Source organism: Heteronotia binoei, chromosome 6 (assembly GCF_032191835.1).
Source record: "Heteronotia binoei isolate CCM8104 ecotype False Entrance Well chromosome 6, APGP_CSIRO_Hbin_v1, whole genome shotgun sequence".
Lineage (NCBI taxonomy): Eukaryota > Metazoa > Chordata > Lepidosauria > Squamata > Gekkonidae > Heteronotia > Heteronotia binoei.
The window spans coordinates 88,775,869-88,790,963 of NC_083228.1; the positions used below are offsets into that span (position 1 = coordinate 88,775,869).

The 15,095-nt window shown below is 40.4% G+C and overlaps 1 protein-coding gene across 3 annotated transcripts; it reads right to left on the minus strand.

Moving 5' to 3' along the window:
* Positions 1–1,912: 1,912 nt before the first annotated feature.
* D2HGDH (D-2-hydroxyglutarate dehydrogenase) lies at positions 1,913–14,432 on the minus strand. Of its 3 annotated transcripts, XM_060242091.1 has the most exons (10): positions 14,379–14,432; positions 12,948–13,508; positions 12,126–12,183; positions 10,781–10,920; positions 9,041–9,234; positions 8,593–8,761; positions 7,771–7,914; positions 5,737–5,879; positions 4,309–4,474; positions 1,913–2,493 (listed from the first exon to the last, which is right to left on the minus strand). In XM_060242091.1, the coding sequence occupies exons 2-10, from the start codon at positions 13,330–13,332 to the stop codon at positions 2,231–2,233; spliced, it is 1,662 nt and encodes a 553-aa protein (XP_060098074.1). In that variant the 5' UTR covers positions 13,333–13,508; positions 14,379–14,432; the 3' UTR covers positions 1,913–2,230. The 3 variants fall into 3 exon arrangements, with proteins under 3 accessions (XP_060098074.1, XP_060098075.1, XP_060098076.1); XM_060242092.1 differs by lacking the exon at positions 14,379–14,432 and having other exon boundaries at positions 12,091–12,183; positions 12,948–13,129; XM_060242093.1 differs by lacking the exons at positions 10,781–10,920; positions 14,379–14,432 and having other exon boundaries at positions 12,948–12,997.
* Positions 14,433–15,095: the final 663 nt, after the last annotated feature.

Below are 15,095 nucleotides of genomic sequence, written 5' to 3' on the forward strand. Positions count from 1 at the left end.
AGAGAGATTTTTTAGGAGAAAGAGATGTTTTTCTGTGCAGAGAAAAGCATAAGCATGGAAACAGCAAAACAGACAGTCTGCATCAGCCCCACCACAGAAAGCTACCCAATCAACAGGAAAGACTTTTAGATAATCCGGAGGAGGAAAAAGAAGTAACACGTCAATCTCCTCTCAAGTTATAACTTTTAATTGTGCTGCATGTTTGAGTTTTTCTACATATATTCCCTACTTTGATCTCCCACCCTTCTTTGTTAAATAAACTTTATTTGTATTTAAGTACTATTTGTAAAAAGTAAAGGTTTACAAGTGGGGCTGTGGGGTTGTTTGAACACTGTATTTTTTTCCCTAGTAGTAATTCTTCCCTAGATAGGAGAGGCAGAAACCAACCAGTATTTTCTTCCCTTTAAACCGCGCCCCCCCACTTAACCAATCCAGGTCCCATAATTTCTTCCCTTAGCTGAGGTTGGTGGGAGACAGTGGCTGCATGTGTAATAGAATTAAACTGCTGTGGCTCAGGAGCAGGTGACCAGGAAAATCACATAATTGTTTACTCCCACCCCACCCAGCTCCCCATGGGAGCTTAACTTGTTCCTTGTAACAGCTAATTGTGTGCCAGTCACCTAAAGCACTACAACATGGTCACCGATAAAGTGGGAAGTTTCTTCATTGTAGGGGAACTCCAAGGTATGCAGAAAAATATGACTTTTCTTCTTTATAAAAATAAAACAAAAATAAACGAGTACTGAGCAAGACAACGTACCACAGCTTTCCTAGCACTTAAATAGATTTTGAATTTTGACCTCTGACCAGATATAAATTTAAAAATGGTCACATCTAATTAGTCCTGGAGAGCATTTTGAACTCATCTGCAGTATCCCTGTGAAGTCTGAACTAAACATAGTTAAACACCACTTAACAAAGTGAACATTTACCTAACATAATCAACCCTCACCCTCCTCTTTTTAGGCCTCACCATAAGTTGCATGTATGGAAGCAGGTGTTGCTTGTCCCTTGTTTCTGAATTTAGCCTTCCCAGTAATACTTAATTTTTACCACAACAGTATTTAATGAAGTATAGGGAAGTTTTGCAAGAGTGAGAGGTAGCTGTTAGGGGGACTTGGTAGTTTGAACACAGGGATAGTTGGGAGAAAGGTAAAGGGATGTGAGGGACTTTAAATAGTTTTGCATAAATCAGCTGATGAAAAACAATGTTGATCTCAGAATCCACATAACCATCAAATGCAGCAAGGGGGCAAACTATGCATATGAATGGCCCTATTAGATCCAACTTGTACCCACCCAATCCAGAAATGTAGTGGTGGACATCCAGAGATATGCAAAGTTAGCTGTGGACTATGTATCAGCTGTGGCATTCATAGAACTATACTCTCTGTCCCTACTATACTCTCTGTTCCTGTTACTCTCTGGGTAACAGGGGCCCAGTTCATATACTTCCCCTATAGATCACCTGGTGGAAAATGGAATATCTGCAATTGTAAGCTGCTGGACCAATCAAGAAAATCCCCTAGACCAGGGGTGGCCAAACTGCAGCTCAGGAGCCACATGCGGCTCTTTCACACATATTATGCGGCTCTCGAAGCCCCCACCACCTACGCATGCTCTCATCAGCTGGAAAGCGGCAGCAACTGATGAGACCATGCATAGGTCCATGTTGAAAAAACTGAACTGAGGCTCCGTGTAACGTCGGGAGAAGGAGGCTGACAAAGTGATTGAAACCGTGAGGAGTCCTTTCATAAGCGGTTCCTTCCTTACTCTCTCCACATCGTTATGAGTCGGGCACTGAGAAAAAAGTGTTCACCCACAACTGAGTCTACTCGAAGGAAGCCAATTTACAGGGCTACTAAAAGACTGTGTGGGAAAATTCATATGTTGAAAGCTCAGTGTTCCTTAGTTTTGTTTTGTTTAAGTTTAATTGAAGCTTGCACTAAAGCGTATTTATACACATTTCTGTGTAAATTTCATTGCTTCCAATGGTTTTTCTATTATTTCCTTTGAAAATCAAGTGGCTGAAGTGACATGTTTCCCAGTCTGTCCAGAACTTATGATCTGGCAGGCAGGATTAGCAGCACAGCAATTCCTTTACTCAAGCAAAAGAAATACAAACCTCTGGTTCAGGCTGTGGCTTCACATTCTGTTCATGGTTAGGTGACAAGCACAGTACTAGAAAACATCCATCAAAAGATTACAGATTCTTTCCCTGCAGGCAGCATCATTCAACCTTGTCTGGTAATGTCTTGTAAGGGTTTAGAATGCCTTTGGGGTCCAGCATGGCCTTGAACTGCTGCATGAGAAGGACAGCCTCCTGTGGTTTACTATAGTGGATATAATGCTTCTTCTTGAAGCCCAACCCATGTTCTGCACTGACACTTCCACAATACTGGGACGTCCACTCATAGACATAGGGTTCAATGGCTTCCAGCAGTGCATGACTGTAAGACTCTGCTGTGACATTCAGGTGCAAGTTTCCATCTCCTGCCAAAGGAAACCAGAGCTGGGAATTAGATGGTTTCAAAACATAAACACAAGCTGGCTGTGCTATGCAACAGAACTTCATATTTGCACTCCATATTTCCAAGGGGTAGACTGGCTTTCTTCAGTCCTTACCTGCTCTCCAATTACAACCAGAGATTCTGGCACTATTTCAGATTTAAATACTTTCAGATTATTAAACACTATTTCAGACTTAAATACTTAAAAGTTATGAGCAGTGTTCCCTCTAAGCTGAGTTAGTGTGAGCTAGCTCAGTTTTTTAGCCACTAGCTCACACATTTTTGTCTTAGCTCAGGAAAAATGGCCCCAGAACTACCTAATTTATGCAATACCTCACAACTTTAAAACCAGTAGCTCATGAAGTAGAATTTTTGCTTATAAGACTCCACAGCTTAGAAGGAATATTGGTTACAAGCATGAATTAAAATGCAGCAAGAAGGAGAATATACATAAATGACATATAATTCTCTGATAAGAATCGCAGTAGACAAACCCTAGTAAAAGAAAGAATCACTGCATCATCAGCGTATAATAAAATGGGGACCAAAAAAGTGTTCAATTTAGGAGGGTGGCCATCTATTTTAGCTAAGCAAGGAGGTAGATCCAAGAGAAATAAATTAAAAAGAGGGGGGGGGCAGGACACATCCTTGTTTAACACCCTTAGTCACAGAGAATTTATGTGAAAGGGAACCTCTCCCATCGAATCTAACCTGACAAGTGTTTCCTGTATGTAATTTACAAAGCAAAAACAAAAGATGTTGGTCAATGCCCAGATTGTGCAGTTTTTCCCATAACAGGGGCCTGTGAACAGAATCAAAAGCTTTATGGAGGTTAATGAAAGCTGCATAGAGCTTTCCACTTGGGTAGTGAAGCTATTTCTCAGCTAGAAAGGCTAGAGTGGAACAGTGGTCCAGGATGGAATGGTTTGCCATAAAACCAATTTGTTCTTTGCTTGGTAAGTTATGTTCGGACATCCAATCAGTTTTTAAGATGTTTAGCATAAAGCTTTCCTAGGACGGATAGAAGGCTAACAGGTCTATAATTATCAAGTTTGCTCCCCACATTCTCCCCCTCCCTTTTGCTCAAGATTCTATGGCACAGTATTTTTCTAACCTGACAAATTCCTTACACTGCAGAGCCTTTATGCTTTCTAGATTTAATCTTTTCCCTTCGACTGTCTTGAAAGGCAGATATAAGGGCATTCCTTATAAGGAAATAGTTTGCTCCGGCCTCTTTAAGGAACCTGATTCTGTACATCATATTCTCCTTCACTGCTCTCAATACTCTTCTCTGTACCACTACTGGATTCATCCTCTTCTCCCCTCTTCAAACCCTTTGACCGATAATAATTTAGCCTTTTTGTTATCTGACAAGTCTCCTGAAATCACTGCATCTGTGGCTGAGTTCCTGTCATTGTATGGAATTTAAGAACTAGAGAATATAAAATATAGATCTATTCTGCCTACCTGCTCTGCCTTTTTAACTTCAGTGGGTTCTGGTTGGTGGTGACCCTTTCTACATTTTTAAGTGTCTAGTTATTGGACTGTTTATTCCTGTTTTATTGTATTACTATGCCATTAAAGGTTCATTTGATGATGATGATGACATACAATTTCCATCTCATTTTTAGCCCACCCTTTCTCCAAGTACTTAAAAGAAAACAGCTGGCCCTGCTGCCATGTCTAGCTTGGCTTGGAGGTGAGAAACACAGGTTGAACCGAGGTCAGTCTCTTAGCCACTATACTACCCTATATCTGAAACAATAAAGGATGCTTTTAAACATGCTCACCAACTCACCAAGATGGCCATAGCCCACAACACTTCTAGCGCTTCTGCCCAGCCGTGCCCTCATGTCAGTCACAAGTTCATAAAGTTTCTCCACAGGAAGGGAAATGTCATATTTGTAAACATATCCATCGCATGTTAGGGCCTCTGTGATCCGCTCCCTTAAAGCCCACAGCATCTATTATTTACCAAAGCAGTAAATTAGATGGAATAAAAACAGATCTGATTTCTTTCTTTCCATTCCCCATGAATGGGTGCAGAAAAGTGGTTTGCTGTTAGCAGCACTACTGGACTAGCCTTTCATGCTGCTTGGAAATAGGTGGGCGGTCAGAAGGACTCATGGATCTTCAAATTATTGTGAACTTGCTCTGAATTTAATGGTTCACCAAAAGATAATTTAACACTGTTGGAAATGCCTTTGCAACTGTTAACTCCTCTCTCTTGCAGAATGCCTGCTCTTCTATCTCATAAAGACCCCCAAATGCTTTTCAGTTCTGTCTTAAACCTGAGCAATGTCTGACTTTTTAAAATATGGAATTCCTGTCTTGCTATATGAGAGGATCTTATTTCTGAGAAAGCAGATGCAATTTCACCATATGTAACACTTAGACACCACTTTTTTAAAGACCAAACATTACCCAACACAATAAGCAGTTTGGGAAGGCCACCAGCATTGTAACCTCACATCTGTGTCAGCTCTGCTGCCACAGGTTACATACCAATCACTATCCGATACAAGAGGCCCTGCCTAATGCAAATCTCAAATACATGTGGCTTCCAATACATACTAAGAGGCAAAGAGATCACTATGAATGCCTTTTATACACACTTGAGTTCTGACTTAAAGTTATGTGTATTTGTTCTATCACTTTCATCCTATGCTTTCTCTAAGGAGCTCAGATTGGCATACAAGAGCTTCATGGCATGATACCTTTCCCAAGACCTAGTACATGGCAGATAAAGTACAACCATGACACAACACTAATTCTTGTTTTTAAAAAAACAGATGCGCTCCCAGAAGCTTCAGATAGCTCTCTGAACAACTGTGAGCTCCAAAACCAATTTGGCATGAGATATGTACAACCAACTGAAGTGAAAGTGCATAGGGATATCCCCTATGGAAAACTTAAAGGCACCAAGAGAGGGTGTTTTCCTGCTGCTTAATACTGAAGCCAAACCCTCATTATTTTTCAGAGCAGAAATATTTAAAGATTTTTAATTAGCCTTCTAATTAATAATGTGAGACAGGGAACTGCCAAAATACTGAACAGAACATGAGCAGTATTAAATAACAGAAAACAGTAAAGAAGCTACAGCTTTTTTCCTTTGAATGTTCAGCAGTTTGAGACCAGTCGAAAAACAGATGGACATTTATCAGTTCATAGTGCAGATTTAGAATATAGCACTGAGCCAAGTACATCAGTGGAGCAGGGAAATTACCTTTATTTTTTTGTCTTCTGAGGCCAAAGTTCCATCTGCTACCAAATTGGTGGCCATGACATGTTCCAGGAAGTTGCTCAGTTTTTCTTCATCATGGACAGAATTAGAACCTGAAGTCTCAATTAAGGCATAAAACTGGCTTTCTGGAAATGTGAGAGTAGAATTAGTCAGTCACAATCAGAAGAAACACATTGTGATGATGATTCAAAATGCATATTGTCCCCCCCCCAATAAAATATTCTCAAGGTAACTTAGAATAATAAAAAATATGTAAAATGCTACAAAATCAGTACTATAAAAGGAGCATGAGGAAACATATCTATAAGATGGAAGCCATGCAACAGTGAACATATGAACACATGAAGCTGCCTTATACTGAATCAGACTCCTGGTCCATCAAAGTCAGTATTGTCTTCTCAGACTGGCAGCGGCTCTCCAGGGTCTCAAGCTGAGGATTTTCACACCTATTTGCCTGGACCCTTTTTTTGGAGATGCCAGGGATTGAACCTGGGACCTTCTGTTTCCTAAGCAGATGCTCTACCACTGAGCCACCGTTCCTCACCGTTCCATCAGTGATGGTGATGGAAATTGCCGTTGAGTCAACGCTGATTTACGGTGACCCCATAGGTGACCCTCTTTCATGGCAAGAGACATTTAGAGATGATTTGCCAATTCCCTGCCTCTGGATTGTGACCCTGGACTTCCTTGGAGGTCTCCCCTCCAAATACAGTCAAAACTGAAGCTGCTTAGCTTCCAAGATCTGACAAGACTGGGCTAGCCTAGGCTATCCAGGTCAGGGCATGCAACAGTAGCATCCAGTTTAAAAATCAGCAGTAGAATTAAAAAAAAAAAGATAACAGGCAGAACAGAACACATCAAGTGCTCATCTTAAATGTTTGGGAGAATAAAAATGTTTATGTCTGGCACAAAAACCTGACACCAGACAAACTTTTGTGAAGGGGTACTTCCAGAGTCTTTAGTGCCACTACAAAATGCTCATCCACCTGAGTTCTGAAAATTATCAGAAGATAATCTTAGGCAGAGGGCAGGTGGCAATTCTTCAGGGTTTTTAGTATAAATCTTTGTACCATGCATGGTAGTAAAAAACATTAGTTTTAAAATGCGTCTAGTATGGGTACGAGTGACAGGCTATAATTTCCTGTACCATGCATACATCAGCTCCATAGATTAAAGTTCAGCGGAACTATTCCCACTCTACTAGGCAATGGAAATCTAAATGTTAGATTTTCTTAAATATAAAATGTTAGATTTTCTTAAAATGAATCCTGCCCAGTGTGTCAGATCAAAAGAAGAGGGAAAGGCTTTTGTACTATGACATCACTGAGCTAAATGTAATCTTTTCTTTTTCAAAAGAAATTCTCTAAATTAGATTTTTGAATTTAGCAAAAGCAATAAACACTTGTTGTCACAGGGTCCTGGTGAACTTACCCAGCTGGAACTGCCAAAATTAACAAGTAATGGAATATGGATCAATAAATCTGAAACCAACACTGAAATGGTAGCTATAATGAAATTTACCATGCCTGAGCAAATTCACTATGTTCACCCTGGGACAGGAACTTTTCAACTGCATTCATACAGTATTTTAAATCCTTTTAGTACCCAAACAAAATTTTGTATTCTTATCAATCCTATAATCGCCTTTTATGCCGATGCCAAAATTCACTGGTTACTCATAAGTCTACCCATCCTTTCCACTGTTCCTCTATTATAACAGAATTTATAAAACACTGATGTCAATGACAGAGACATCATGTACCAAACCGAGGACACAGAACTTCTTCAAGTGAAGAATGTATGCACAGGTTATTTGTGCAATTTTAAAAACAAAAAACCTAAGATGTGGTGTAACCACAAGTCAAAACACTTCCAGGACCTAGATTATACAAATCAACTGAGTGATGAACTGGTAAATTTTAACTCAGCCATTAGTTTTATGGAAATCTAATGCTTTGGCAAATGAAATTGATAATGGAATTCCTTCAGTAGGTTTTGTGCATGACTAATTAATACCTGCAACTGGGTTGACCAGTTTGAGATGTCTTTTAACCAGCTCCATGCACTCATTGTCCATGAACTCATATGCAGATAAGATCTCTCCTAACATTCCCTTGCAGGTTGTGAAGGTTCTCAGAACCTGAGAAAAACTTGGACAACCTTTACAGAGACAAATTACAAAAAAGAAAATAAAACAGAAGAATAGAATAAAAAATTGTAGTGAAGTAATCATGATCTAAAGCATTTCTGAAAGGAAGCCACTTGGTCAGAAATAACTAGAGCCCAAAGCCCCACTTAAGGTACAGGAAAAAAATGGCTGGTGTGTGGTTTGGCCACTTCTACCTAACCAATGAGCTCTCTCTTCACAATACTGGAATACAATAATGGAATTCCTTCAGTAGAAATATGTTCCATTCCAAAAATACTGTGATGCACCAGTAATAGCAAGTTTAGAAATGGCACCCATTAGAAAATTAGATTATAGTTCATAAGCACACAAAATTACCATTTTAATGCAGAACTCTATAATTTCCTTAAATAAACAGTCCTTAAATTGGTGAAAAGCAACCTGTTGGATCTGCTAATTTCTTTCTCTCTTCTTGCCTTGCACACATCAACCTTTACACCCACCCAACTTGTTTCATTAACAGGATTGGTTATCACATTAAGTTGTAATAAAAACTAAACATAATCCTTAAAAGATCACTACTGTTTTACTTCAAATACTGCTGCATCCAAGTACAGTCTTCTCATACACCATCAAAAGAGCTGTGTTATCGCAAGCCATTCAAATAGCACACCTGAAAAAACAAAACAAAACTGGAGATAAGTTCTTACCAAGAAATGCCAGATTCACAGCTTTGGGTTTCCGTGGACAGAGGATTGACACAGCTGTAATAATTCCCAAGGTCCCCTCTGATCCAATGAAAAGCTGCTTCAAGTCATAACCAGTATTGTCCTTTCGCAGAGATGCCAAGCAGTTCAGAATGGAGCCATCAGCGAGCACCTGGAAGGGGATACATTTAAATAGATCCTTCATTGGTCTGCTTAAAATAGAACAAAGCAGGCTACAATAAGATTATGTGACCAATTTACATTCAGAATTCTAACCAAACCTTAGTCTATGTTAACGGAACAGGCAAGGTTTATTTTAAAACCTTAGGAAAATCATACCTGCAATAGGAAATTATGATTCAGTAAGAGAAAGGCAAACCTTGAATGGCAGTGAACACAGACAGACAAGAATAACACAGAAGATGGAACAGCTTTCAGACTTCTATCTTACCACTTCTAAACCCAGGACTGTCCCTCGGAGAGAGCCGTACCTCAGCAGTCGCAATCCACCCGCATTTGTTGCCACATTGCCACCAATATGGCAACTTCCCTTTGCTGCTAAATCAAGAGGCATGATGAAATCCTGCTGCTCCAGATACTGGTTGAGGTTTTCTAAAATGCAGCCAGCCTGGCAAACCAAGATCCCTAAAAAGAAAGCTTCGTTACACTCTGACACAAAAAACCACACTTTATACCAAAAGACTTATGGTTGATTTCCTGACGTTCTCTTAACTAATGGGGTGGGGGTGGGAGAGAAATATTAATTTTATCAGAGAAGTAGCACAGGGGCTAGAGGCCCTTTCCCTATGAACTGTTCTATTGATCTCAATCACCCCCTCAAGGTTGTATTTGCTCTAAAGCTGAGTAAATACACACACCAGTATTCCTTTCCTAAATTTCATGGGATCAGTCATGGATCTCCTGTTAGAACATGTTAATAGGCCCTGAGAGGTGCTGCAAATGTACATTTTTGATAGCGCAGTATCCCACCCAAAGTATTCTACATAGGTTATAGGGCTCTGTCCTTCCTCTTCTTCAAGGGGAAGAAGAGATGCTTGACAACACAGAAACCATTTATCTACCTCAAAAATGCCTCATTACTTTCCAGAACCTGAAAAGCTTTCTTATTTGGCATATTTGGCTTTCATTTGCATGATCTTCCACTTCTCATTTACTGGCAGTAACATCTCCAGCATTAGAGATGCTATATTATTTTTTTTGCAGTACACAGTTATTGTGGCTTTGTTCTTTGTGCCTGGGCAGTATTCAACTAACATTTTGAGTAGGTAAGCTCTCTCTTGCCTATTTTTTGGGCTTGGCATCTGTTGCTAATTGAAAGTGACATAATGTTCCTAAAAAGCAAGAAAAGGAGAGATGATTTGGGTGGTTCAAATCATGACTCTGCCACAAATGCACTAACAACACCACAGAGTTACACATTTCTAAGGTCACTGAAGTCAATAGACTCTACTTAGGATAATCTGAGGAGGACAGCCATGTTGGTCTGCAGTGGAAGAGCAGGATCTGAGTCCAGTTGCATCTTAAAGACCAACAAAATTTCTAGGGTATACGCTTTCAAGACTCAGTGCTTTCAAGACTCCCCCCTTCACTACCCGAAGGAGTCTCAGAGTGGCATATAAACACCTTTCCTTCCTTTCCTCACAATGGACATCATGTGAGGTAGGTGGGGCTGAGAAAGCTGTGACTGACCCAAGGTCACCCAGCTGGCTGAATGTAGAGGAGTGGGAAATCATACCCAATTCTCCCAGATTAAGAGTTCACTGCTCTTAACCACTACACCACGCTGGGAGCTTCGACTCCAAAAAGCTTCTACCCTGCTGGTCTTTTAAGGTGCTACTAGACTTCAAACTTGCTCTTCCACTTAGGATTCCGATGTTAGTGGCCTTAAGCAACTCTGTCTCTCTCAGCCTCAGCAACCCATTTTCAACAAGGGAATAATACTGACCTACTTTTTAGGGCTGTTGTAAGGATGGCAGCAAGATAATGTGCATAATGTGCACTTTGTACCCCCCATTTTTGTTGTTGGGAAGGAGGAGGGAAATTCAATTTTGCCAGGATTTCCAGGTTCAGTAAACTTCCATCTTATCCTTCCAGAAAGGAACTTTTCAGAGGATGGTAAATTTTAAAGGGTGACCAGATGTGTCATTTATCTCTACAAAAATATATTTACCAGAAACACTGTTGAAGCTGATGACCTGGTTCATAAGAGCTGTGGAGAGAATGATCTCATCAAAGACTGGGACGCTGCCCCCAACGAGGCCAGTGTTACCCCCCTGAGGGTTCACAGCCAAGTTCCTCTCATTGCAGTACCTGAAAGGGAACACATTTTGCCCATGGGGGTCTTGTTTCTAAAGGCAAAGATGCCTTTGAATATTCAGTTCTCATGAACCTCAAAACAGTTCAAGACCTAAGGGCAATTGTAGATTGGTGGCTTCCACTGCATTTACTTTATGGTTTTTAAAAATACTTGATAAAGAACTATCATATTAACTAAGTGTCTTTCAAATAATGGGCCAAGACCTCTCATACCAATATGTCACGAGGGGTTACATAATACTATGACTTTGCAGCAGAACTGGGAACACATTCATACACACAAATCCTTTTTCCTTCCAACGTAATTATATGGGAGAATTTGCAGCTGCATGGAGGGTAAATTGGGTAGGACATCTAGACAGCCACAATGACTCCCACAGTTGCTATGATGGAAGAAGGGTAGCTGCAGCTGCAGAAGCACTTCCAGCTATCTAAACATGCTGCTTAGTACACACTGCTTTGCCATGTAGTCACATACATACATACACAAAGGATGGCCTACATGTGTGAACTGACCCTGAGATGCTGAATGTTCCCCTTTGACAAGAACTGAAAAATCAAATATTTGCAAGCAGCATTTTGAAGACAGCATCTGTTTTTTAGCTTCCTCTAAGGACTACTAGACATCATTTATTTTTAATCACATGATCTACTTACTACCTGGGGTCTTTTCAAAGCCATTTCAGATGGTACAGCAGAAAGCACACAAGTTTACCCATGTTCCTACACAGTAACAGCTCTACAATCATTCCCTATTAGTCTATCATGTAAACCCAAGGAATGAAGAACTGAGAAATAACTCCTAGTTTCAGAGACCTAACCTATGCATATTAGGAACCTTCATGCCTTTAAAATCAATTTTCCCATACTTTATTTCCTTCAGTATTAAAAACTTAAGGCCATTGCAGCTAGACAGTCATCCCAAATGCAACATAACTCCTTAGCACTCTTTAGAGCCTATACTGTTCATAACAGAAAAAAGCTGAAGAAAGGACTCATCTTAAAAGAAGACTAGTAGTCTAGCTCTTGCACTCTACATTTTATGCACACAAAAGCCATTTGACTGTTTTTCTTCCTCCCAAAGTGCAAAAGGAACTGCAGGATATCATCATATGACTTAAGATAAGTGCTCCAGAACAATGCTTACGGAAGTCTCTTCCATACCTTGTTTATGTTCATGCAACTGCAACTTAAATTACCTGAGAACCTCAGATACTTCCACTGTTGTCTGTGGCTTCAGCAATACTTTACTGCATCCTGTAACAAACAAAATGTGATTTATTGAAGCTGTTCATGTGGCTGGCCTATACCATGTCTCCCACTCAAGTCATTCCCTTCCCAAAGGACCATGTTTCTGAATCAGCCAGCAATAGGCAGGCTAAAACATTGTACACAGGTATAAAAGTGAGAGCTGGTGTAACAGTCTGGTTAGAATGTAGAACTATGAATGCAGAAATCAAGGTTCAAATCCCGACTCTGCAAGGAAGGACACTGGGCAACATAAAAGGAGCCTGGCTGGTTCAGACCAGTGGCCCATCCAATCCCACAAACAGGGCATAGAGAATTAGAACTTTTCTGGATGTTGCCTCCGGTATTCAAAGGTTTACTGCCTCTAAATATGAAGGCTCCCTTAGTCATCATGGCTAGTAGCCATGAATCTGACCAATGTTTTTTAATGCTGTCTATGCTTGTGGCCATCATGGTGTCCAGCGACAGTGAATTTCACTTTAACTACTCACTGAGTAAAGATGTATTCTCGTAACTCTGATCAACTTCATTGGGTGACCTGGGGCCAGACATACTTTCTCACCCTAACCTACCCCCACAAGGCTGTTGAGATAAAATTGAAGAAAAAAGAAAATGTCCATTATCCTGAGCTCCATGGAGAAGGTGGAACATGTGATAGCAAAATGTTGTTTTTTCATTTAAATACATTTTTTAAAGAAGGCCTGCAGAGTACCATCCAAGAAGGATCCTCTGACTAGCTAGCATCGTTCAAATCAAACTGCAAAACAACCTACCTCTTACAGTCTTCAACCAGTCCACATTGAAGGGTTTCAACTCATCGACATCTGTGATGACTCTGCCAGGCATAAGGCGCTCAAAGAATGACAAATCTTGATCAGAAACATGGGCAAAGGGGAGCCTTTGCACTTCATATCGTTCACTGGTCAGCATCACTTCCTGGAAGCAAAGTGGGGTGGCATGCAGAGCTCTCTTGGTCATGTGACTCATGCCACATGGAAGCTGTCTCTTCAATAGTTTTGCTTCTTTCTTCATAAGAGAATATATGGCCACAGAGCCCATCTGCATATTGCAAACTTCTCTCAGGTATCCACTCTGCAGCTTTGATAGGGTCCAGAGGTGCTGAATCCGGCAGCGTCGGACCACAATGGAAGCAGCCATAGTTTACTTGCAGTTCAGAAGGAGGGGTAAACACCCAGTGCAATTCATTACCTCCAAAAAGCACGCAAATGACGTTTTAGTAGCTGAGGTAAAAGTATTCCATGATGTAGTATAGCTTCAGAATCTCACAGCAAATGACTGAATAAATGTTGTTTACAATAGGACACCTAGGAAAGCTAAAGGCATAGAGATGTTTTGAGACATTTACATCTATTTATACATCTCAGAGCACAAAGGCTTACAAATGGTTCCATAGAATAAAATTACTCACACAAAATATTTATTTAAAAAGCAACCCAGCAACATCCACACAGCAATAAAGTGCAACAGATATAAAGGTACAAGGCAGTAAATTAAACACGATAAATACAGGTTAAGCCACATTTAAATCAACACCAGCTTTATTTTTACATATATCCATGCACACAACACAAACAGAACATTTCAAAAGATTCGTGGCATCCTGACTCCTTGTGGTGCTTTATGTGAAGTAGAATCAGTAGAATCTGTGCTGGCAGGAAGGAAGGACCGAAGGAATGAGCAAGCCTTGTGACAGGCTCAAAACTTAACCAAAACCAAGCTTTCTTGAACCATTAACTTTTGAGGGCCTCTCAACCAACTTCATTTGGCACCACAAGAATGATGCTACAGTTTCATGAAAGAGGTACTCTGAGGTTCCTACACCACAGTGTCTGAGCAGGCACCTAGAATGCCCTTCAATTTGTTCTTCCTACACCACAAGAGCCTTGCCCACATCATAGTAGGGAAGCATGTTATCTGTGTGCATATATTTAATGTTGCATGGTTTTATAAATATAAACACCTCATACTACAAGGAGAAAGACAAAGGTACTCATGACTTCTCAGCCTTTGTTCAAAAAAACAGTTCTGACAGGAGTGTTTCCCAGGAAAAAAATGTGCAAGAGAGATAAAACTGTCTGCCTTTCCCACTCAAATTTCCAAATAAAGCTGTGGCTTCCAACAATTGCTTTGGGTTTAAAAAAGCAAAAGCAAACAAAAAGCACGAAGAAAAAAGAACTACAGACTTGAGAACCATGTAGAATTTGAACAGAGGGCTGCCTTCTCGATTGACCCAGAAAACGGAACTCAGATTTTCTAGGCTCCTTGGTTGATTGTATCTACAATGTACAGTAACAGAGCAAAGAGTTTTCATGGGTCAGTTCCTTCCTTTGGCCCACAACAAGACACAAGAAAGGCTCTTGTAGTTGCAATTTGGTCTCTCCACTGAATTATTAGCATTTTAAAGGTGAGTACATTTATGCTTAATGGACACTTCTTTTCGTTAAAATCCAAACAATGGAGCCAGTTTTGATTAGAGAACCCAATCGTTAGCTGAAACGCTACCTCTCCTTTGTATAACCTTTGTGCAATCTGAGCAGCACGAGCAAGCAATTTACATTTTCTACAGGGATGGGCGTGCATGATTGTCGTCACTTTTCTTTCTGTCCGGTTCGCATACATCTCGGAGCGGAGGCAGACTGTTTCTAAGTAGCTGAGGATCTAGGCGTTATCTGCATGCACCTAAACACATCAGGAGCAGTGTTCCCTCTAAACTGGATTAGTGTGAGCTAGCTCACAGAATTTTAGCCTCCAGCTCACATATTTTTGTCTTCGCTCAGGAAGGATGACCCCAGAGAACAATAGTTTATGCAGTAGCTCACAAAGTAGAATTTTTGCTCACAAGACTCTGCAGCTTAGAGGGAACACTGCTCAGGAGATAAATTTAGGCTACAATTCCGTAC